Raw genomic sequence first — 25959 nt, forward strand, 5'->3', positions numbered from 1 at the left:
GCATTGGAGAGAGGATAGAACCCTGTGGCACCCCACAAGTGAGAGGCCAAGGATCCAAAACCTCCTCCTCCAGTGCTACTCTTTGGTATCTCCCAGAGAGGAAGGAATGGAACCACTGCAATACAGTGCCCCCTATGCCTAACCTCTGCAGGCGGTCCAAGAGGATTGCGTGGTCAACGGTATCAAAAGCCGCTGAGAGATCAAGGAGGACAAGGAAGGTGCATTCGCCTCTATCCCACGCCCTCCTCATATCATCTACCAAGGCAACCAAGGCTGTTTCCGTCCCATGCCCCGGTTTGAAGCCCGACTGAAATGGATCCAGATAATCCGCTTCTTCCAAGTGTGCTTGCAACTGTTTAGCCACCACCCGCTCAATCACCTTGCCTAAGAATGGCACATTTGAGACTGGGCAAAAGTTATTCAGATCTTGAGGGTCCAAGGAGGGCTTTTTTAAGATTGGTTTTATTATCGCCTCCTTGAGCAGCGATGGCATTACTCCCTCTTCAAGCGATGTATTTAACACCAGCTTGATCCCCTCACCCAGTCTATCTTTGCAGCTCATAATGAGCCACAAAGGGCAAGAGTCAAGTAGGCAGGTGGTCGGCTTTAGAGTTGAAAGCACCTTGTCCACTTCATCAGAGGGAAGAAGCTGGAACCGATCCCACGCCACCGAAGCAACACTGGTCACCTCTGGCTCACTCCCTGTATCCACAGTGTACGGAATATCACTTTTAATATGATCGATTTTATCCGCAAAGTGTTTAGCAAACTCATCACAGGAGACCTTATCATGTTCCATCGGTGCCGGAGGAACTGGACCGACCAGGCTCCGGACCACTTCGAACAGTCTCCTGGGACAACACTCTGCAGATGCAATAGAGGCAGCATAAAAACCCTTTTTTGCTGCCCTTATTGCCACATGATAGGCTGCTGCAGCAGCTCTAACATGTGTTCGATCGTCCTCAGAGTGAGATTTCTGCCACTGGCGCTCTAGCCGTCTCACCTCCCGCCTCAGAGTTCGCAACCGTGGGGTAAACCACGGTGCCGTCTGAGTTCTGTTCAGGGGGAGAGGGCATTTTGGAGCCACTTGGTCTAATGCCCCGGTGATCGCGGCATTCCAGCCCTCCACCAGGGCTTCAGCCGAGTGGCTGTGTGCTTGCTCCAACGTATCCCCAAGCGCATTCAGGAATCCATCAGGATCCATCAGACGCCTGGGGCAGACCATCTTAATGGGCCCTCCAACCCCACGGAGGGTTTGTGGTAGCAAGAGGTCCATCCTCACCAGATAGTGGTCTGACCATGACAAGGGGGTGATGGATCTACCCCCAATTTTCAGATCACTCCCCTCCTCTCCCGAGACAAACACAAGGTCGAGTGCATGACCGGCTACATGGGTGGGCCCCATTGAAATAAGGTGCAGCTCCCAGGAAGCCATGGTTTCCAAGAAGTCCCAAGGTGCCCCAGTGAGACTGGCCTCCGAATGTACGTTAAAGTCTCCCAATACCAGAAGGTTTGGGGACTGCACCCGCACATCCGAGACCACCCCCAGCACCTCAGCCAGGGAGTCCGTCGTGCAGCGGGGTGGGCGGTACACGAGCAGAATCCCTAGACTGCCCTTTGGGCCCAACCTCCAGTGCATGCAGTCAGCCACCTTGGTCCCATAGAGAGGGGGTCTGGTGAGAACCAAAGACCTTCGATAAATAACCGCCACTCCCCCTCCCCGACTACCGACCCTCGGCTGCTGTGCATATGAAAACCCAGCCGGGCACATGGCAGCCAGAATAGGAGCAGAAGCTTCATCTAGCCAGGTTTCCGTAATACATGCCAGGTCCGCGCCCTCATCCAATATCATATCATGGATGAGAGATGTCTTTTGGGCGACAGACCTGGCATTGCACAGCAGCAATCGATGGCTAGAGTATGGAGTCAAGCATCCCTCAGCTATCTGTTGGTTCCGGGCAGGCCTGGAACGAGGGACAGATATTATGCATCTCTCTCTGGTTCCTCCTATCTGACCTGACCTGCCCCTAGCTCTCCCCCAGCATCTGCCGCCCAGCCTCGGTATACAATGGCCTCCCACCCTTTCACCCTCACTCCCCTGTGAGTAGCACATGCCCCAGTGTCAGCTTCCGCCGCTCAGGCAGATGCCCGCCCTTAGAACAGCCCCAAAAAGTGGTGGAGATGGTGATGATAATCCACCAGCAGCAGTAGCAGCAAGTTCCTTTTCCCTAGGCGTGATGTTCTCCTCTTCCTGCCGGCCCTAGGTCTTCCAGACCACCTCAGCCAACTTATCCATCCCTCCAAGCGGGACAGATGGTAAAGGTCAGACCGAGCTGGATGGGTATCTGGGGCCGGTCTCGCAAGATACTCGTGTGCCAGGCAGAGGTCCCACAGGGAAGGACGATGATCTAACAGCAACAACGGCTGCAATTCTCCTTCCCTTAGCAGCGATGTTCTCCTCCCACACACCACCACAAACAATAGTGGAGGGTGGGGTCGGCTTGTCTGATAGACCTCTCTTCCCCACGGGCCAGATAGCGTAGGACGGCAGAAGCAGCGACAGTGGCGAGAACCCTCACAGCTACCGCGCCCATCCAGCTGCCTAGGATCAGGCGGCGGGCCGGTAAACTTTCTCACGAGTCACGGGCGTGTCCCGGCACGGCACAATAGACCGGCGATGAAATAAACGGACCCGGTTGCTCGCTCGGAGTTCATTCTTCCTCGCCGCCCGCCCCTTCCCTGCTTCACCTTCCGTTCCTAGCTTCGCTTTTTCATCGCCTGTAGCTCGATACGAACAATGCCCCAATAACGACGGCGTTGTCAGCATCCACAGCTCCTCGCAGTCTCTTCCCCCTCTCCGTCTCTCCAAACCCAAACAGGGAGATGCTTGCAGGACGGGAGGGTCCTTAGCAAGGTAAGGAGGGGGTAGCGGCGGGAAAAGTTTAGTCGGTTCTGTTATTTTACAGCTTTCCATTGTTTCCATACCGACTCGATGTAAACGTCGGAGCAGGTGTCGCCATCTTGAAGTTTCTGGAAACTTTTCTGCACAGCAAGGGAGCACTGAAAGAATCTCACTTAATTCAGGGGCTGTAATGGAAGTGACTGAGAACTGTAGCTCTTCTATGCTAAAGGCTCAAGGTTGACAATAATATTTTAAAATTAAGCATACTTATGAAATGAATCTAACAAGTTAATGTAGCAAATGCTATAAAGAAAGAAAGAAAATCCTACTATACCAACTAGCTGAACTCTGGCCAATAGAATCCAGCTCAAATCTAAAGATGCAGACTTGGGCTTTGGTGCAGATATCCAAAGTGGTGGGGCATTTTTCTAACTTGTGTTATGAGGTATCAAATATTGGGAATTTTTAATCTTTGATTCATCTCAGTGAACCAGAGTTTGAAAAGGCCTACAACAGCAAAGATTCCTGGGAGACAGCCCCTCTGTGACCTCTGAGTACATATCTTGCAATGCCTGAAGGTATAGACTTCCTGACTCATGGAAATTTGGGATTTGTCACCCAGTAAGAATAGGTGCTCCTTTCAAACAAAGGAAATGATTATGATAATCTAGCCCATCACGAGGAAACAGAATAGCTCCTTTCAAACTAGGAGGTGTTGTGCATTTCTAAGCCTTTGCAGAAGACAGGATAAACTCCTGTTAAACAAAGAAACTGTTTTACACAAGGATTGTGATAATCTTAACCTTGAGGAATCATCAGGAATCTACAGCAGGGAGATCACACCTATCATCCGGGAACTTATCAGGAAATGAGTGGGTTCCCACCTTCCTGATCACATTTACTTTGGGGTCAGTTTAGTTAGGAAAAGATATAAAACATGAGGAGTGAGAAGGGGAGTTCAGTTCATCTTCTGGGGGGCTGCAACAACTGCTTTTCTTATCAACGCACGCTAGCATCTTTGGGACAATTTCAGAGCTATGAATTTGGGTGAGAACTTTAAAATCTGGCGCTGGTTACAAAGGGTGGAGCTTTTGCTCATTGGGCTAGATACGAAAGTCTCTCTCTCTCAGCTTTAGGCTTGCAGCAACTCTCCAGGAAAGGTATATGCAACTATCTGGGCCTTTTTCCTTTCCTTTTTTCTTTCTTTCTGTGTGGGTGAGCTTAATGTGAAAGTGTTTATAGGGCTAGTCTCTTTGCTTTAGTCTATCCAGTGTTGCTGAATGAATGAATGAATAATAGTTAGAAAACTACTCATTGTTAACTGCAATTGTAAACTGCAATATTTTTCCTTGTTCCTTCTCTTAATAAAACCACTCTTTATTTTACTTTCAATGTATGTGTTATTGGGTTAAGGGTAAAATTATACATGTTCTGGGGGTGACGTACGGGTAACTCCAGCAAAAGATCCTGCTACTCTCTTTTGGGGAATTTGGATTTCTAGTGAGCTCTGCTCATGAGGAAGTTCAAGGTCCCTTCATAACACTTAGTATATGGAAAGTATTACTAAGAGCGCACTCATAGCTGATCTCAGCAATTTCAATGGCATATAGTTAGATACAGGTTTATTTAGGGCATTGAATGTTAAAAAAAACCCTGCACTTTGTATTGTACCAAGAAAATAACAAAAGGTCAGCACAGATACTTCAGCACTAGCGTTTGCTCCTAGTGACACACCCCTGTTAGGAAATGGACCTCTGCATTCTGCACCTGCTGAATGATATGAGGAAGTTCAATGTCATTTATTACACAATTACAGGTATCTCTAAGCTCCCAGGTCAGAGGGCCTGCTGACTACCATTGCTTCAGTGTTGCCTGGATTCAGTTTTAATCAGTTAGCCCACACTGATCTCTGAAACCATGGTCAAACACTGAGTGAGCAGAAAGGCTATGGACTTTAGTAGAATAACAAGAAGTGCAAGCTAAATGTTCTCTGTGTATTAAGGACACCTGATCTAACAATATACCCATACAGTCTTGCCTTGTGACCTCATGTTAAGTAGAAAAAGGAATAGGATGGGCCTTGGCAGGATTCCACAGGGAAGGATGAACAATCTCTCATTGCTACCCTCTGGGAATTACCTGATAAGAGAAATGAAGGAAGTTGTCAAGAGCAGTTCTGCTCACACTTACCAGATCTAACAGTCAAGTGAGCAGCAGCTCATGATAAATAGTATTAAAAGGTACAATAAGATCTAACAGGATCTATAGGGGACTTTTTCCTATAGGTGAAGATAATCAAATCAGTGCCCATCATTGCCCTAGAAAACCTTTCTGTAAAGATTTGTTCCCATGACATGCCTTAAAAGTTGATATTTTCTGGAAGCCAGTTCAGTTTCATTGTTCAGATTCTGCATTTTTGTGTTTGCAGATTATGCATAAACCCAGGTATAATGTCTCTGTTGACATCATTATTTGGCCATATATTTTATTTATGACTGCTGTTATTTTCATACACATCAGGGATAGGGAACTTGTGCTCCTCCAGATGTTGCCCCAGCCAGCTTGGCCTATGGTCAGGGATAATGGGGGTTGTCATCTGGAGAGTCAGTTTTCCCATCCCTGGAATAAACATACAATATGTTTTTGTAAACAAATAGCCTGGCAGGAAACATTAAGGGAAATAAGATATTAAAGGAGCCATTTGCCCTCCTTCTGCCACTTTCTTAGCTCTGATCTGATAAAAATACTTTTTAAATGAATAATGGACACCTTCTAATTTAAAATTAGCACTAAGTGGCTATTAGCCATTTTGTGCAAGTATCTGACAAGGTATTCCTTAACCATTGACAGCTTTAACCTACACAATTACTTCTCTCTTGCTTTTAATCCTCATGATGCACATATTGATACATATTGCTGTAAGTTGAGGGGTTAATCTAGATGTCATCTTTTGGGGTCTTCTCCAAGCCTGTGATTTTACATATTTAGGATGGGATTTCTCAAAAGAAAAGGGGACTGCTAATTTAGTCAAAACAGTCTCTTTGATAAGTGAATGACTCTAGCCAAAACTGTTAAGCATTGGTTTTGTTATGTTAACCTCGGGCCAAAGTGTTCCTCAGAAATCTTCTAGCTGAAGGTTCTAGGATGTGGGCTGAACAAGGCAGGCCTTCCCCCTCCTCCTGACTGGAGGTGGTGTCATCAAGGTCAATGTGGAGGATAAAGAACTGAGCTAAGAAAAGACACGGAGGCTTGTCTGTTCCTCTGTGCTAGATCTAGTACTATGGCACTGGGGATAGAAAACTAATGGAGGACCAGTATCTGTTGAATTGTTAATGCTGTGAACCTTTAATCTTATGCTCAGCCTGTATATATGTACAAATAAAGCAATTCATCGCAAAAACACTGCAAGCCTCAAGTGACCCTCCTCCCATGAAAATCAAACCCAGGGTATACCCTGGGATCTTTTATCACTTGGCTATTAAACTGCATGTAACAATAAGGTTATTTTTAAATTTTAAACAAGTGGAGTAATTGGTTTTATTCTCTCATCAATGTGAGCTACTTTCTATTCTGGTAAGGATGAGCATCACACTAAGTGATGGCACAAGAAGGTCACTTCCTTACATTCAAGCTTGATTTCCCCATTTAACCTGAAAGAGTCTTTAAGTACAGTCAAGATTACTAATGTTTTAAAATAATATCATGTAATAGCAATCATGCAAAATATTGTTTATCACAGGGTAGTAATACACCCAGTTTTGTCTTAAGACCACATACAAAGAGAGATACCCCAGTCACTGTAGGTCTTCTCAGACTTCATTAGGTGTATTAATATACTTTTAACTTGGCTTTTTCCAAAATCACTTCTGAGGCTGCCTTGCGTCCTTCCTCTGGCTGCCTTACCCTATCTCTGCTGCCTTGCTGCTCCAACCAAGACAAAGGGTTTCAGTAGCTTTCTTCCAAATCTAAACTCTCCAGCCTTCCAAAGGAACACAGGAAGCTGCCTTGTAATATGTCGGATCATTGGTCCATCAGTACTGTCGACAATGCCTGGCAGCGGTTCTTGAGGGTTTCTTACGTGGGATCGACTTCTGAGACCTACTGCATGCCACTGATGTGGTATATAGGGTATTTTCTCCTATACCCTTAGAATATGAAACCCACTCAGAAATCTCAACCTTCACATCTAAGCAGATTAGCACCACCGTCCAGGTGGATCAGGCTAAATACTCAGGGACATCCAATGAAGTGGAATATTGGAAGATTCAGGACAGACAGAAGAAAGTACTTCTTCACGCAGCACACATTTAAGCTATGGAATTCGCTCCCACAAGAGGCAGCAATGTCCACCACATTGGATGGCTTTAAAGAGTATTAGACAAATTCATGGAGGATAAGGCTATCAGTGGCTACTAGTCACAATGGCTATTCTCCATCCATTTTCAGAAGCAGTATGCTTCTATATACCAGTTGCTGGCAATCTCAACTGGGGAGAGCATAATTGCACCTAGGTTCTGCTTGCAGGCTTTCCATAGGCATCTGGTTTGCTACTGTAAGAACAGAATGCTGGATTAGGTGGGCCTTGGCCTGATCCAGCAGGGGGGTTCTTATGGTAAGGGAGAATAATGCCTGATGAACTGTCAAATCTTCAGCCTGGGATGGGGAGTTAAAAGAGAAAAACATCTACAAATTACATTAAATGTTTATTATTGAAATCCCCAATTAATTTCAATAAGAAGCAAGGTTCCAGTTCCATAGTGTATAAAAATGAAGCACAAGTTTCATTGATAGACCTATATTCCTGTTATCGTGAGAAAGAGCAATTAAGTGGCTTTGAACAAAAGCCACAGAAATCCAAGGAATGGCTTTCTTGTGTTCTAACTTCTCATCCTTTTTTCCCTAGAGATTACATGCTCTGAGGAGTATGCCATGGGGTGCTGGTTTCCTTTTCACAGTCTCTTAGATCGATATTAGATGTAACATTTACCTTAATCTTCATAGTGCTTGGAGCCAAAGCAGTAATCTCCTTCTGCATACGGTCGCCAATGCCAGGGTACATAGTAGTTCCTCCAGAAAGCACATTATTAGCATAAAGATCTTTACGGATGTCAATATCACATTTCATTATGCTGTTATAGGTTGTTTCATGGACACCAGCAGACTCCATTCCTGGAGAGAAATGAAATTACAAGGATTGATTGATCAAATATTTCTAAGCAAGACACTTTCACCATTTTTTTAGAGAGAGAGTATGTCAAAATGTGATAGAAAATGAACACAGATTGATTTTATATCTTTTCCTTTAATACTGATAAGTAGGGGACATAATACAGTTAAAATATTGTTAGGTAGCTTTACAGTCTACTCCAGTTGCTGAGATGGAATGTTATTCTCCAGGGATGGCAGTGATCCACAATGGACTGAAGTCAGAGACATTATCAGGGAAGAATGCAAAAAGACAATAGTTCTAGTTAAAAAGAAAGACCTCAATGGATGACTGACAAAACTCTTAAAATGGTTAAAGAAAGAAGGAAAGCAAAAGCAAAAGGAGATAGAAACACGGTCAGAACCCTAAGTGCAATAATATAGCGACTTGTAAGTAGGGACAAAGAGAACTACTACAATCGTTATTGTATAGAAATAGTAGACAACAAAAAGGGTAGAATGAGCCCTATTCCAAAAGATTAGAGCAATTAAAGGGAAATTCAAACCAAGAGTAGGGATGTTAATCAGCAGGGAAACACACTGACTGACCGAGATGAAATAAAAGGAAGGTGGAAGCAATACACTAAAGAACTCTAGAAAAGAGATGCAAGGATGACAGATTCATTCATGGAGGAACCGCATGATGAAGAACCAGAAATTTTAGAATGTGAGGTTAAAGCTGCTCTTAAAATACTTGGAAGAAACAAATCACCAGGAACAGATGGCATACTAATAGAGTTGCTACAAGTTACTGAGACTGAATCTGTCCAAATTTTGACAAAAACTTGTCAACAAATATGGAAAACTAAACAATGGCCCGCAGACTGGAAGCGTTAAATATACATCCCAATTCCAAAGAAAAGGGGTCCCAGGGAATGCAATAATTTTCAAACTATTGCCTTAATATCCCATGCAAGTAAAGTAATGCTCAAGATTCTACAGCAAAGGCTCTTACCACATATGGAGCAAGAAATGCCAGATGTCCAAGCTGGATTTAGAAAAGGGAAGAGGTACCAGAGATCATATCGCAAACATACATTGGATAATGGAACGGACCAAGGAATTTCAGAAGAAACTCACCCTGTCCTTTACAGATTATAGCAAAGCATTTGATTGTGTAGATCATGAAAAACTATGGAATACTTTAAAAGAAATGGGGGTGCCACAGCATCTAATTGTCCTGATGTGCAACCTATACTCTGGACAAGAGGCTACTGTAAGGACAGAATATGGAGAAACCTATTGGTTCCCCATCGGAAAGGGTGTGGGACAGGGGTGTATTTTATCACCCTATTTGTTTAATCTATATGCAGAACATATCGTACAGAAACTGGGATTGGACCAAGATAAAGGAGATGTGAAAATTGGAGGGAGAAATATCAATAATTTAAGATATGCCAACACACCATACTACTAGCAGAAACCAGTAATGATTTGAAACGAATGCTGTTGAAAGTTAAAGAGGAAAGCACAAAAGCAGGACTACAGCTGAACATCAAGAAGATTAAAGTAATGACAACAGAAGATTTATATAACTTTAAAGTTGACAATAAGGACTTTGAACTTGTCAAGGAGTAATAATGGGGTGTTAGAACAAATTAAACCAGACCTATCATTAGAAGCTAAAATGATGAAACTGAGGTTATCATACTTCGGAGACATAATGAGAAGACATGATTCACTAGAAAAGACAATAATGCTGGGGAAAACAGAAGGGAGTAGAAAAAGAGGAAAACCAAACAAGAGATGGATTGATTCCATAAAGGAAGCCACAGACCTGAACTTACAAGATCTGAACAGGGTGGCTTACAACAGATGCTATTGGAGGTTGCTGATTCATAGGGTTGCCATAAGTCATAATCAACTTGAGGGCGCATAACAAGAAATTGTATTAAATGTCAGACATGTCTGTTTGAGAAATGATTGAGATATAGCAGTTTTAACATATTCCCTTGTCTGATTTTTGTCCAGTTTACATTTTTGCCCCATAAAATACCTTTACTTTCTTCCCCTTGTCCCTTTCAATGCATCCGAACATTCAGGGGAATAGCAGAGCACTCACCCTTACTGTTTTTGGTGAATATCTGTTGAGTCTTACCAAATTATAAAGTATTAAAATCTCAGTGTATGCCAATGCATTTTCAGATGTCATTTTAGTGCAACTGATGCTCTTCCCTAAGCTAAGATGCCTGCCATCAAGAGCTGCAAGTTGCATCTGGCATATTATCAAAAGTTTTGAATCTGCAACATTAATCCAATATGAAATGTGCCTTCCCCACTCACACACACATACACACATTCCCCTTTAAGATACACATAAACATTATCCTTTCTCGATCAGTACATGCATTTTAAAAAGGAAAACAGTAGAAAATCCTCTCAAACACCTTAAATCTGATACAAAGGCCATATATTTTGTATTCAGGCATACCACACTGCAGCAGCAGTAGTAACAGTAACGGTCTAATATGAAACATATTCTTGTTAGGTTGCTCTATCTTTCAGGGCACTTCTTCCCATGTATATGTACCCATAACAAGCTTCTCAACCCATTCAGTCAATCTAATTAATCTACGGCCACATTCACACCAGACTTTATTCCACTATTATACTTTTAAACAGTCCTGGCTTCTGGCAAAGAACCCTGGGAACTGTGCTATTTGAAGGGTGCTGAGAGCTGTTAGGAGACTCCTATTCCCCTCACAGAGCTATGGTTCTCAGAATGGTTTCACTATCTCTCTCTCTTCCCAGGGATATCTGGGAACTGAAGCTCTGGGGGGGGGAATGGGGGCCTCTCCTAACAACTCTCAGCACCCTTAGCAAACTATACTTCCCAGGGTTCTTTGCCGGAAGCCAGAACTGTTTAAAGTGGAATAACAGTGGAATAAATGTCTGATGTGATGTTCTACAAGTGCTCATACCAAAATAAAAGCAGATGCAACAGCATTTTCTGTCTTCCTTCAGCACCCTTTTACTTTTCTTCATCAGTCCCAAGACAGCATTCTCCATAGCTTATTTCAAAAGATGCTTAGCAGATTTAAAAACAATGCATAGCAATAGAATAACATGTTTCCCCCTGTTTAGTATAGGCAAGGTAAACAACCTCAGCCCCACCTATGAACGATGGCTGGAAGAGAGTTTCGGGGCATCGAAACCGTTCATTGCCAATAGTGATGACTTGACCATCAGGGAGTTCGTAGCTCTTCTCCAGGGAAGAGGAGGAAGCAGCAGTAGCCATTTCATTCTCAAAGTCCAGAGCCACATAGCAGAGCTTCTCCTTGATATCTCGCACAATCTCACGCTCCGCTACAAACGACAAACAGTGGGGAGTAAGAAGAGAATGGAGGGCTCTTGACTGATCTATTTTATATTCTACTATTGCTTCATCAGAATCACAGCCCACTCCAGTTCTGATCAGAGCGGACAATTGGTCTCTCTTGCCATCCCCTGGCCCTGCCATAGAGGCAGAAAAGAGAAATCCCTAAGAAAACACACCTGTGACACTCACAGGACTGCCCTTCCAAGGTATGTCTGTTTAAGAACTACAGCTTTTATGTGGCTCAAACACACAGCATACTGTACCAAAGATAGGAGACATACCCATTGCCTGCCCAGTTTTTGCCTCTGACCCCTGAAATGTTGCCACAGTAGAATGAGGCCCTGGGCTGAAAATGTTTCAGGCTCTACGATATCCTTTTTGAAGCGAGGCCACCAGAACTATGCACAGTATTCCAAGTGTGGTCTCACCACAGATTTGTGTTATTGGTGATTTTATTTTCATTTCATTTCCTAATGATCCCTAGCATGGATTTTGCCTTTTTCAAAGTCGCTGCATAACTTAGGTCTATCAAGGAGTAAGAAGGGAAAGAGGGTGTTTGGCATGTTTCTATTAAATTGTTTTGTCTGTCTGTGTTTTGTCTTTTTGTTTCTTTGTTTCTTTTTATTTTGCTGACTGTTTTTGCATCCTGTATTTCTGAAAAAAGGATAAAGAGGGCTGTGATTAATTTAAAAATTGGAATTCTAACATTCATAAACACCATTTGTTTAACCAAAGCATATAATCCATTCTGGATGCTAGGTGTTTTTCAATAACATCACACTGGTGCCGATTGATAGGAGCCTTTTGTGAAGAGATTGATAACACATAATACTTATTTATCTGATATGATGGGGCAGAACAAGGTAGATTTAAAACAAGTAAACACATGATATGTAAGGAAAGTGCTGATTACCAGTAGTAACAAAAGAATATCCTCTCTCTGTAAGAATTTTCATAAGATAGTCAGTGAGATCTCTCCCAGCCAGATCCAGTCTCATTATAGCATGTGGTAGGGCATAACCTTCATAGATAGGTACATTATGCGTGACACCATCCCCGGAGTCCAGAACTATCCCTAAGAGAGAGGAAGAAAATGACATGTGTCAGCATTCTTCTCAGTAGGCTTCACCCTGCCCCACTCTTCTAATCTATCAGGCTGCTAAATTAAACTCTTTGACTGCAAATGATAATTCCTATTGTCTCCATCTTGAGCGGAACTCAGGGAGAAATTGCTGGCCTATACGGAGAAGAAACTGCCTTCTGCAGAAACATGAAAGAGTCAGAAATTGCATGGCATTGTTCCCTCTGAAACAGATGCCAATGATAATGATATTACATTTCTATAGCCTTTCATAAAAAAAGGATCCCAAACAATTTGCAAAGAATTCCAAAATGCTGATGTATTAACACACAGATTTGCCACCAAAATGCAGAGGTGTTTTTTTTAATGGAACAAAAGACAGCAGCTATTTCCAAGGTAGCATACATTGCTACTAAAAAGGCTCACATGCGGCCCCCTTTCTACAGAGAACCCAAGGACTGTCCTTGAACTAGATGTGAGACAGTTGAGAACTGCAACTATAATTACAGAGGACAGAATGTGCTCTTTAATGTGTGAGGTGGGATAAATTCCCAAGCCACAGCCACTAAAAACCCTGAATTTTTGAGCTGGATTTTTTCTGGCTAGTTAACAGCTATAAGGCACTTCCAGACAGCCAGTATTTTGTAGGAGGGCTATATACCGGAACATTAGGTTTGCACAATTAACATGGACTAATGCACTCTGTCACCATAGCACAACAAATCCACTTTAAAATAAAGGAACAGACTTTTTGAAGTTTGGAAAGTGATGGAGAAATGCATCAAAAAATGTGGGATGAATGAATAACAGGAAGAGTTTAAACACCTTGCAAGCAAATCAGGATGAATGCTCATTGTCATGGAATTACCCGGCAAACAAACTGAATGCTCAGTAAAGACTGGATATAATCTAAATGAGCAGGATGAGAGCTCAATAAATAGGTTGTCTGGAGGAACCCATAGCAGAACCTTGGAGTGGTAAAGTTTGCCAACAACAGTAACAGGCCCGCTGATATGGTTGCCAACTAACTAGAAAAGAAAACATCCTAGACAGGGTGGTGGTGGCTTGGGCCACTTGCCAGCAATTTAAAGTAAAGATGGGATGCTTTGAGTCAAAGCCAGGAGCATAATTTTCACTAAGTCCACATACATTAATATCCCAGAGATCAGCCCAGGCTCATCATTACACATAATCGTATCTGGATTTTATGTATTTTTATATTTTGTTTGTGTGTGTGTGTGTTTACTGTGTATGATTTCATTGTAAACTGTCCTGAGTGCCCTGCTGTAGGGTAGAAGGGTGGGACAGAGATATTTTAAATAAATTAAATAAAAATAAATACATGTGCATCTGCAAAAGAAACAGTGGTGTATGTGCATGTATTTCTTTCACAGATACTGCCAGTCTCCAGAGGTTCTGTTGAGCAGAGGCAAGCAGGGGAGGTGGGGGACAGAAACATGGCAGTGGCCACTGTAGGAATTGCTCCTATGCAGAGCAGCTTCAACCCACACTGTAAACCCAGCATAAAGGCATCTCATGGTATTTGCCAGCAGCAGCTACAAAAGCAATTGTTTGGTGTTAGTTCTGCTTCTGCTAGAGTTTGATTGCTGCTCTGCCTACTGTTCTCCCTCTGACTCTGACTCTGACTCCATCTGCTGGCCCTGGACCAGATTTTTTGACGTGCAAAAATTGCCGGCCTCATTGGCCAGACTAACTATGGCCAGGCAGGTATGCTAACTATGTTTAACAGCAGGTATTCTCTACTCCAGGTTGATCTAGGAAGCGACTCAGGGCTAATGCCAGAATCAGTTCCAGATGGGATTACTGCACAGCCGGCCCTGCCATTAGGCAGAATGAGGTGGCTGCCTCAAGTGGCAGATGTGCAGAATTGTGCATACCATGTATCCTGCACTGCACAATCTAAGCTAGCCTATTGCTCTCAAGTGCAGTGGAGAATGCTGTCTTATCACAGACATTGAAGTAAGATTCATGTATTAGTTTTGTAGGGTTTTGCACATATAATGAGAAGAGACACCATCTTGTCCTCTTCAGTCAGCAAAAGGTCTTGGGTTGGCCCTCACTGCCTGTTTGGTTTAACATTTCTACTATAAAGTCTACTTCTTGCTGCCTACCTTTGTTTCCTGTTGTCCTTCCATCCCTTTATATTTGTTTCATCTCTTCCTGTCCTTTCATCTCTTGCTTCTACTGACAATCCTATCTCTTCTATCCTTTTCTCTGTTCCCTCAACTCCTTGATCTTACCTGGGTATGTGATAAATGAGATATATAGTTTGGGAACTATAGTATGTAGTGTTGATTTGACACAGCAGAAAATGGATTAACCTGAATTAACTTAGAAGCAGAAAAGCAAAATTCCTCTGTGGATACTAAAAGTGCCTGAGAAGGCCAAAATGCTTAGTTGCTGTTTGATGCTCAAAATGCTAGCTTACCAATGTAATGGGACACCTTCCAAGAAGATAGGGACTGAGCGAAGAATATGCTGTGCCTGGGGGAGGTAGGAACAGCACAGGGAGCGCTTAAGATTAGAACGCTCTAAATGCAAAGACAATGGAGTCACTGAGAAAGTGTTGCTAACAAGATGGGAGGGGCTGTGTATGTGGAGGACTTGAGAGCCATATATCAATCTATCTGTGTAGCTATGCTTTCAGACTAGGATTCTGGCGTTAGTAGAATGCTTTGTCTCTCTTTTGCAAAAGATGTAGGTAATTAATCAATAAAGGTGTTGTTTTATATCTCTGGTTTCTCATCTGGAGATTACTGAAGCTTCCTCCAGATGTAAAGAGCCTTTTTGCGTAACAGGTACACTATGAGTTCCAGATCCAGCATAATATCTTGTGGATTTGTACATCACTGTTTCTGGCAACCTAGAGATCACTGGATGGAATTTTTTTTTTTTTTTAGAATGTTCTAAACTGTTTTTAAAGGCTTTTCTTTTTTGTTGTTGTGAAATTGTTTGTTATGGTTGCAGCCCTGGGCTCCTTCTGGTGGACAGCATATAAATTCAATAAACAAACAAACAAACAAACAAACAACAAACAAACAAACAAACAGCCCATTAGGGAAAAACAGTGGTCAGAGATTAGGTGCATTAAACATACAAAGAGAAAAATGACACCAAATTCACACTCACCAGTAGTTCTACCAGATGCATAGAGAGAGAGAACTGCCTGAATGGCCACATACATTGCTGGTACATTGAATGTTTCAAACATTATCTGTAGATAGAAATGTGAAGAATTTAGGATCTCAAGGTATGAAAAGAGACTGCTTCAGTGCTACTATTACCTTGTTTTAGGATAACCTATTTCCCCAGTAGCAATGGCTTCCAAATTGTGCGCAAGTAGCTATAAAATCCAAAATATACTTAAACTTTGCTGTGGTAGACATGTGAGAATTGAGATTAACACAACCTTAGCATGAGTAGACTACTTTGGCGGCTACTTTGGAGCCCCAAACCCAATTCCCTGATTCTGCAAATGATGTACTTTTACATCAGAGAGCATTTCAGTCTATGAGAACACTCTGCTACTATCTCAAGGTGGCCACACTTAAAAGGAATTTGAAGGGGAGGCTCCAACATGAAATTGCTGAATTACTATTAATCAAGAAGTTCAATTCTATTCATTTAGGTCTGAAGAGACATGGTTTCCTGTACCACTAACTTTAAGTACCTTAGAGTTGGACAGAAGCTCAGCATTAACAAATTGATTGCTTTATCATTTATCACTGCTGTTGTAAAGAGCTACTTTGCTTATTTTATGTACGTTCTAGTTTTAATTTAATTGCTATTTTGGCCCGGTTCACAAGTCATGCTAAGCCAAACTATGGTTTAGCATGAATGTATGAGAGTATGGGCTCTAGGAGTAGAGATCACAGTCACTTCATTCTTCCACATTTGTTCTGCTGCTCTGTTCTGCTGAGCTAAGCCATAGCTTGGCTTAGTGTGGCACATGAACCAGGCCTGTCTATACTTTTTCAATTTCATCTCTTCTGACCTCACTGACCTGTCCCTACACTCTCTGTCTCTCTCTTCCCCCTGCAATTGAGGATTACAAGGATTACACTTTAGTGCATCTGATGGAGTGGACTCTAGTGCACAAAAGCTGATGCTATATTTTATTTATTATTATTTTATTTATATTCTGCCCTTCCTCCTAGCAGGAGCCCAGTGAAATTGTTAGTATTTAAGGTGCCACAAGACCTTTTGTTGCATTTACTGTAACACTGACAAATGTGACTACCCTTCTGGAAATAGCTGATCAACTAAAAGATAGAAAATGGATTCTTCTTCAACAGTGAAAAGAACCATCACCGCCTCTTTTTGTAAATGATTGGCAGGGCTGGCTCCAGGTTTCTGGTGCCCTTGTCAGTGGGTCCCTTGTCTTCTTGCTTTCCTCCTCAAACTACACTCCTCCCTCTTGGACCTACCCTTTTAAAATAAAACAAATCTTGACTGGTACTGCAACTCCCTATTCTCAAAGAACCCTCTCTAGGATGCACACCTTAACATGGTGAGGGGGTTTGAGAGTGTTGAAGAATCTGGGAGCAATGCCGTCAGGAGTCTAGACGAAGAGGCTAGACTCCTAGCAGGGGCACCCATGGCGGAATGGTCAAAGCTGAGACACTAAGATGCATCCAAACTCAGAGGAAGGCAATGGTAAGCCAGCTCTGAATATTTCTTACCACAAAAACCCTATGAACAGAGTATCCAAAATGCAACATGAGATAGTGCTGGAAGATGAGACCCCCCAGGTCAGAAGGCACTCAACGAGCTACTAGGGAAGAACAAAGGATAAGTACAAGTAGCACTGTGACTAATGACTAATGTTTTTAAATTGCTTTTTAAAAATGTGTTTTTAAATTTGTATATTTGTTTTTAATGTTTTTAATTGTTGTAAACCACCCAGAGAGGTTTGGCTATGGGGCGGTATACAAATGCAACAAATAAATAAATAAATAAAATAATGATGCAGCTGGGTCAAAGCCAAAAGGAAGCCCAGAGGCTGATGCGCACAGATGCGAAAGGAGAGTCCAGAGTTGTACAACGCACACAATAGGAACATGGAATGTGAGAAGCATGAACCAGGGAAAGTTAGAAATTGTCAAGCAAGAAATGGAACGTATCAACATTACAATACTTGGCGTGAGTGAACTAAAATGGACGGGAATGGGACATTTTCAATCAGGCAACTACAAAATATTTTATGCAGGAAATGAGAAATTAAGAAGAAACGGGGTTGCTTTAATAGTGAGAACTCATGTAGCAAAAGCAATTAGGAGCTACAATGCAAGGTCTGAGCGAGTGATATCAATGAGATTAAACAAGAAACCTATTAACATAACCATCATCCAAGTCTATGCTCCAACAGCAAACGCAGAAGAAGAGGAATTGGAGAGATTTTACGCAGAAGTACAGGAAGAAATTGATCACACACCAAAATAAGATGTGCTGATAATCATGGGAGACTGGAATGCGAAAGTAGGGAACAGAGAAGAACTAGGAATTGTGGGAAATGGGGCTTAGGAGTCAGAAATGAAGCAGGAGAAACACATTGAATTCTGTGAAGCCAATAATTTGTTTCTTGCTAACACATTTTTTTGAGCAACCGAAAAGATAACTGTACATGTGGACATCAGCAAATGGTTAATATAGGAATCAAATTGATTATATAATTGGTAACAGAAGATGGAGAAGTTACATACTTTTTTTATCATTAATTTTTATTCAAATTTTCAAAGACAAAAAACAAAACAAAACAAAAACAATTAAACAATAAAATAAAATGTTGACTTCCGATTTGTCGCAGATCAGTTATAGGTCTAGAATATATAACAATCCTATCTCTAAAATTATATTATAAAATCACTTTCCTCCAGTAGTTATCTTAATTAATCATCAAATCTCATAAACATTATTTTATTCTTTCCACAAAAAGTCAAAGAGAGGTTTCAATTCCTTGAAAGATATATCTTTCAATTTTTCTCCAAATAAACATATCGCTTAATCCATCTAATTCAAATCTGTTAGGCCCAATAATTTCAATAGCCATTCTTCCATTATCTATATTAACTCCATTTTCCATCTTCAATAATCCTGTTACGTCCAGTAATTTCAGTAGCCATTCTTCCGTTATCAATATCCCATAATAATCTTGTTGTCATAGCCATAGTCCAAGTAAACATATCAATTAATCCATCTCGTCAAATCTGTTAAGTCCAATAATTTCCATAACCATTCTTCCATTATCAATATTAATTCCATCTTCCATCTTCAATAGTCCTGTTAAATCCAGTGGTTTCAGTATCCATTCGTCCATTATCAGTATCCCATGATGATCTTGCTGTCGTAGCCATAGTCATATAACAAGAGTCTGATGGGAATTTCCCCCATCACAAATATGTCTTTGCCATCAATTCTGAATATGTTGTTGAAATATTGTTGTAAAGTCACATCTCTGCTCTGGGTGCATCTCTGCTCTGTCACATATTTGTAGTTAATTCCATAAATTTTTTCCATGTCAAGCCCCATCACATCATTCCAGTCAAGAATTCTGAATATGTTGCTGAAGTATTGCTGCAAAGTCATATCTCTGTTCTTCTTTTTTACAAAATGCACTGGCTCATCTCTTAAGAGTTTCTCCACTGTCACATATCTGTAGCCAACTCCATAGATTTTTTCTATGTCAAACTCCATCACATCATTCCAGTCCAGAAAATTATCCAAGACATTGATAACTTTACCACCAAAATCTTCATTAATTTCTTCAGAGACAACGTTGAATTCCAAACAGTCAACTTTATTTCTAACATCCATAAAATCCAAATCTTTTTCAAATTTCACATTTGTTCCAATCTCCAGGTCTTGTAGCTTCCCTATCCCATCAAACTCCTCTCTCACAGAATCCACTATTTCTTTAAGCTCCTGCGTCATTTTGTTAAGTTCAATTTTCATCTCCTGTCTACCCTGTCTCAGGGTTTGTTTCATTATCTCAATCTCACCCATTATTTTCTGAAACATAATTTCTTCCATGGTCTCATTCACTTTCCTGGTTGTCATTCTTAAAACCACAGAGACAAAAATTATTTCAGCCACAATTGGGTTAATATTTCAGGCTTGCTTGTATCAGTGTAGACAATACAGCCTGCCTTATCTCTATGTGTTCAGGAATACAAAACAAACTTAGTTCCCAACATCAAAACAATTAGTGGCGTCATGAACAAGCAGATTCGTCAAAATAAAATAGACCAAAAAAAAAAATTTTTCCCCCCCTCCTCGAAATAGAAATCCCTCTTCCGTTGATATCTTTAGAATGCACCTCCAGGACAGCTTTTTGCGATAAAAACAAAGATAAGCTTTTTCGATTTCTTTCCTCCTTAATTTCGTTAGTGAAAGAGAAAAGCACTCACCTAGAATTTCTTCACAGCTGATTCATTGACAAATCTCTTTTTTGCTGCACCAATTTAAGCCAAGTGGAAAAAGAAGATAGAAAGAAGGATGCTTATCTGCCTGTTAGAGTCCGTTTTTTCTTTAAAGAAAAGATAAACGTGTTGTTGTAATCAGCTAGAGCTTGATGAAAGTCCGTCCGGCATTGCAGTTTGAACTTTCTCTCATAAATAAATGAAATCCAGTCCTCCCCACAAAAACAGGCTTTGGGGTTGATCTCTACGTTTCTCCCTGCCCGGGAGAAAATCTTTATCAGTCAAAAAGAGCGTTCTGACTAATTTTAAAGCTGAAAAAGCTTCTTCTGAGACGAGAGCTCGCTCAGAGGCAGCACAGGCAAAGCAACCCTTCCCGGAAGTCGAGAAGTTACATACTTTCTGTGAAAACAAGACCAGGAGCAGACTGCGGTACAGATCATGGTAATATCGAAAATCAGAGTAAAGCTAAAGAAGCAATCATGATGCCAAAATACAATTTAAATAACATCCCAGAAAAATATAAATATTAAATAAGGAACAGGTTTGAGGCTTTAAACTTAGTTGACAGAGAACCAGAAGAACTATGGAGTGAAGTCAGAGACATTATCAGGAAAGAATGCAAAAAGACAATACCTCTAGTTAAAAGAGAGAAAGACCTCAACGGATGACTGAAGAAACTCTTAAAATGGTTAAAGAAAGAAGGAAAGCAAAAGCAAAAGGAGATAGAAACACGGTCAGAACCCTAAATGCAACAATACAGCGACTGGTATGTAGGGACAAAGAGAACTATTACAATAGTTATTGTATAGAAATAGAAGAGGACAACAAAAAGGGTAGAACAAGAGCCCTATTCCAAAAGATTAGAGAAATAAAAGGAAAATTCAAACCAAGAGTAGGGAGGTTGAATAATCAGCAGGGAAACACACTGACTGACCGAGATGAAATAAAAGGAAGGTGGAAGCAATACACTGAAGAACTCTAGAAAAGAGATGCAAGGATGACAGATTCATTCATGGAAGAACCATATGATGACGAACCAGAAATTTTAGAATGTGTGGTGAAAGCTGCTCTTAAAATACTTGGAAGAATCAAATTACCAGGAACAGATGGCATACCAATAGTGTTGCTACAAGCTACTGAGACTGAATCTGTCCAAATTTTGACAAAAAAACTGTCAAGAAATATGGAAAACTAAACAGTGGCCCACAGACTGGAAGCGTTAAATATACATCCCAATTCCAAAGAAAGGGGGTCCCAGGGAATGCAGTAATTATTGAACTATTGCATTACTATTGTAATGCTCAAGATTCTACAACAAAGGCTCTTACCATATACGGAGTGAGAAATGCCAGATGTCCAAGCTGGATTTAGAAAAGGAAGAGGCACTGGAGATCATATCACAAACATACGTTGGATAATGGAACGGACCAAGGAATTTCAGAAAAAAATCACCCTGTCCTTTATAGATTATAGCAAAGCATTTGATTGTGTAGATCATGAAAAACTATGGAATGCTTTAAAAGAAACAGGGGTGCCACAGCATCTGATTGTCATGAGGCGCAAGCTGTTCTCTGGACAAGATGCTACTGTAAGGATAGAATATAGATAAACTGGTTCCCCATTGGAAAGCGTGTGAGACAGGGGTGTATTTTATCACCCTATTTATTTAATCTATACAGAGAACATATCATAAACAAAGCAGGATTGGACCAAGATGAAGGAGATGTGAAAATTGGAGGGAGAAATATCAATAATTTAAGATATGCAGACGATACCATACTACTAGCAGAAACCAGTAATTAAAGTAACAGAAACCAGTTTTAATAATTTAAAACGAATGCTGATGAAAGTTAAAGAGGAAAGCACAAAAGCAGGACTACAGCTAACTACCATTAGAGGCTAAAATGATGAAACTGAGGTTATCATACTTTGGACACATCATGAGAAGACATGATTCACTAGAAAATACCATAATGCTGGGGAAAACAGAAGGGAGTAGAAAAAGAGTAAGGCCAAATAAGAGATGGATAGATTTCATTAAGGAAGCCACAGACCTGAACTTACAAGATCTGAACAGGGTGGTTATAAGTCGTAGTCGACTTGAAGGCACATAAGAACAACATTCTCAAAGAAAAACAGTACAACATTCTGAACTTTTGAAACGACAAGTGCCACTTCTTCATCATTGAATGGACACGCTAAAATTAATCCTTGGGTCACTCTAATACAATCTCATTTCACACTTTTTTGGAAATAAAAACATAACATTTTGTACAGGCAATGTACATAAACAAATAATATTTGATATTAATATTTTAATAATAATAATATAATAATATAATAATAATATATTAATAATATTTGATATATTTGATATCCATAAGCTGCATCTGCCTGCAGAGTTGGGCTGGGATCAGTGAGGGGCCAGTGTCCAACCTGGCCCACTGCTGGAACCAGGCCTGATTATTGTTATTTTATTCCTTGGGAACCCTTTCAGTTAGTCATAAATAATCAACCCTTTAAAAAAACTACTTATTATTGCATAATGAAAAAGAAACATTCTAGGCACGCTTTGCTTATGACTAAATCTGCAGTCCCTGAATCCTTTCCCATGCAATGCTACCACTTGTGATTCAAGTCCCTGGTGAAGGAAACTGAAGATGTCTTCAAATGCTTCACACCAAACATGTAAATTCTTTAACAGAATTGAGCATAACGTATTCACATAATGGGAGTTTCCTTGCCTCTGGATTTTTAAAATGCGTAATTCTGGGCTTGCTATCTAATGGCAGCCAAATAGTGATGAAACCCTTTTTATTCTACCTTTAATTCCAGTTTCTTTAACAGTAATCTGACTCAGCTCAACTGAAATGGCCTCTAAATTTGTTAATTCACCGTCTCTCAGAAATGAGCAGCTCAGCAGTACATTATTCTTCTCTAAGCAAAGGTGGATGACTAGCATTTCATTATCTCTCTCCACTTCTGAAGAGCAATAGGCCTTACAAACCTACCACTTATCAGGAATCATTTGCTGTGAAATTGTAAAATTGCTCTTTGGCAGAGTTCACACAGTCATTTTGACAGTACTGAAGAGCACAGGCAGGAAAGCTCTACTTCTGAACAACATTGAGATACATTGGCAAGAGAAAGGTAAATAAATAATGATCTGTTTTCAGGACATAGAAACTCAGAAATTCACAATTTATAGCTTCTTGATTTTTTAGTATTTGCTTGCACTGTGGTCTGAGAGGTTTCCAGACAGGGACCTTATACTGCAAACAGGTCACAAAGATCCAATTTTTCTGTGTGCACATCTGGCACATTCTCATTCTTTCAGCCATGGATATTCATTGATATTCTGCTGCTTGTCATCCACACCAGTGGGCAAAGCTTGACTCAATGTATCTGTGCTGTGCTTTTCTGTCTCTCCCTTCAATCACTCCTCTCTCACCCTCCAATGACTTTTTCCTTCTGGGCATGTGTGCAAGTATTTCTGCACTTGTGCTTGTACACGTGTGGGTTCTTTTTGTGTGTGTAGAGGGCAATATCCGTTTGCATTTTTATTTTTAATACTGAGGTTTTGCACAAGTGTTGTACTTATCTGTCTTACATAAGGGTTGTGCAGAAATGAGAAAGACCTCAATACTTTTTGCTTTAAATTCAATGTACTGGTGATTACAATCTGAGGTAATCCCTCACATGTACTGTGTAGAGATCTTGAGAGAACAGTTCCTCCAAACTGGGTTGTTGAAATTCAGAAGTGCTTCACCATTTATTGATTGATTTGACTGCATCTATATACCTTTCTGCCAAGGCACCAGTGTAGCAGTTGATGGAAAGAGGCACACTTGTATTGTCTGGGCCACCAGAAACGAAACGCCTAGCTTGTGCTCAGGTGGGAAGCAATGGAAATAGGGGTGTGGCAATGGAGACCACCCATTCCTGCTGCTGCGCTAGGCTCCTACTGGGAGGAAGGGTGGGATATAAATAAATAAATAAATGTCACCGCACACACTTGATCAACTGCCCATTTTTTTAAAAGCACTAGTGAGCTTCCACACCAGTGATGACTGTGTATTTATAATGTGTTATTTTATTAATCCAGATTTCCATGTTGAGGAGAAATCCAGATTAATTTTTTTCTTCTAGGACAATCTGGCATATAGATAAGGACAATGTCACGTGGACACTGTGAAAAACATGCCTGCATGAGCCATACCATACTAATTTCCATAATAAACTCCCTTCAGGAAGCACCCAAATAGAGAGCAAGATTGACTGCTTCTTCACAGACAACTACATCAAATACACACCAGCACAGAACAATATATTATATAATGGACATGATGCTATATGGTCTAAAACCCATGTACAACATTGTCCTGTGACGTATATATTGTTTCAGCCCTGACAGAAAACACATTAGAAACCATCTCCAGGCTGGAATTTAGGGAGGTTACAGCACAGACATTTCAAAATAAGGACATGACACCAAACTAACCATGCGCAGCAAGCAGCTATGTATCTAATTGCATTAGGGGGGGAAAGTTCCCCTGCGGAACTGGGGATCTTCTGCCCTAAGGGACTTAGTTCCACAAAGCCATGCTATCTTCATTTAATTTTGGTGGGAGAGTGAAGAGATAAGTCTTCCCTTACCCACCTACTGCCTTTGCAATGAGAATCAGGCTTCCCTGTTCTTGTAATTAATTAAGGGAAAACAGGATATGTAGTTGCCTGCTACATATAAGTTAAAGAGGAAAGCACAAAAGCAGGACTGCAGCTGAACGTCAAAAGACTAAAGTAATGACAACAGAAGATTTATGTAACTTAAAAGTTGACGACGAGGACATTGAACTTGTCAAGGATTATCAATACCTCGGCACAGTATTAAGCAAAATGGAGACAATAGTCAAGAAATCAGAAGAAGGCTAGGACTGGGGAGGGCAGATGTGAGAGAACTAGAAAAAGTCCTCAAATGTAAAGATGTATCCGTGAACACTAAAGTCAGGATCATTCAGACCATGGTATTTCCGATCTCTATGTATGGATGCAAAAGTTGGACAGTGAAAAAAGTGGATAAGAGAAAAATCAACTCATTTGAAATGTGGTGTTGGAGGAGAGCTTTGCGGATACCATGTACCGCAAAAAAGACAATTGGGTATTAGAACAAATTAAACCAGAACTATCACTAGAAGCTAAAATGATGAAACTCAGGTAATCATACTTTGGACACGTAATGAGAAGACATGATTCATTAGAAAAGATAATAATGCTGGGAAAAACAGAAGGGAGTAGAAAAAGAGGAAGGCCAAACAAGAGATGGATTGATTCCATAAAGGAAGCCACAGACCTGAACTTACAAGATCTGAACAGGGTGGTTCATGACAGATGCTCTTGGAGGCCGCTGATTCATAGGGTCGCCATAAGTTGTGGTCGACTTGGAGGCACATATCAAGAACAAAGTTTGGTCTTCAGAGAACAGTGGAGAACTATACAGCACTATTTATTTATTTGAAGGATTTTTAACCTGCTCTTCAGCTGAAAAAGGCTCCCATCATGGCTTGCAAATGTGATTAATAGATGGTCCCTTACACGAAATTTACCTGGCTGCGAGTAACCATTTATTAGTAGACCAAGCAAGTGACCAAACTGAAGACTCTGAGGAAGTGGGTGGGGGAGGGGACAACTGCACACCTGTCTATGTCACTTGGTTAAAAAAATCTGTCAATAATGTGTGTGTAGTTATTCATAATTATGCACATATGAGAAGCTTCAGCCAAGCATACTTATATTTATTACTAGTGGTCCCAAGTTTTGCATTAATGCTCCTCATATACAACAGTGATCCCTCCCAGATGTCAGCTCTCTACTGCCAATTCTTTATCAGGGAGCTCTACATAGGAACATGAAACAGCAGACAGCTTCACTGTAACAAATGCCCGTCGCCCTTCTGCCTCTCGGGAGCTGCTGCCTCCACTAACACCACCTCCTCTTTCTTGGCGGTGCCGATAAT

At 41.0% G+C, this 25959-nt stretch overlaps 1 protein-coding gene across 6 annotated transcripts in view; it reads right to left on the reverse strand.

The window, feature by feature from the left end:
• Positions 1 to 25959, reverse strand: part of LOC133377193 (actin, alpha skeletal muscle B) — a 54646-nt gene that overhangs the window by 2973 nt on the left and 25714 nt on the right. For 4 of the 6 annotated variants that reach the window (XM_061610720.1, XM_061610721.1, XM_061610724.1 and 1 more), the window contains 4 exons: positions 15658 to 15742; positions 12340 to 12501; positions 11222 to 11413; positions 7890 to 8071 (listed from right to left, as the gene is read on the reverse strand). In XM_061610720.1, the coding sequence (XP_061466704.1) occupies positions 7890 to 8071; positions 11222 to 11413; positions 12340 to 12501; positions 15658 to 15742 (621 nt within the window). Of the gene's footprint in view, positions 1 to 4982; positions 5042 to 7889; positions 8072 to 11221; positions 11414 to 12339; positions 12502 to 15657; positions 15743 to 25959 lie in introns of those variants that run through there. The other 2 variants (XM_061610722.1, XM_061610725.1) reach the window with 2 other exon arrangements.

Source organism: Rhineura floridana, chromosome 2, assembly GCF_030035675.1.
Source record: "Rhineura floridana isolate rRhiFlo1 chromosome 2, rRhiFlo1.hap2, whole genome shotgun sequence".
NCBI lineage: Eukaryota > Metazoa > Chordata > Lepidosauria > Squamata > Rhineuridae > Rhineura > Rhineura floridana.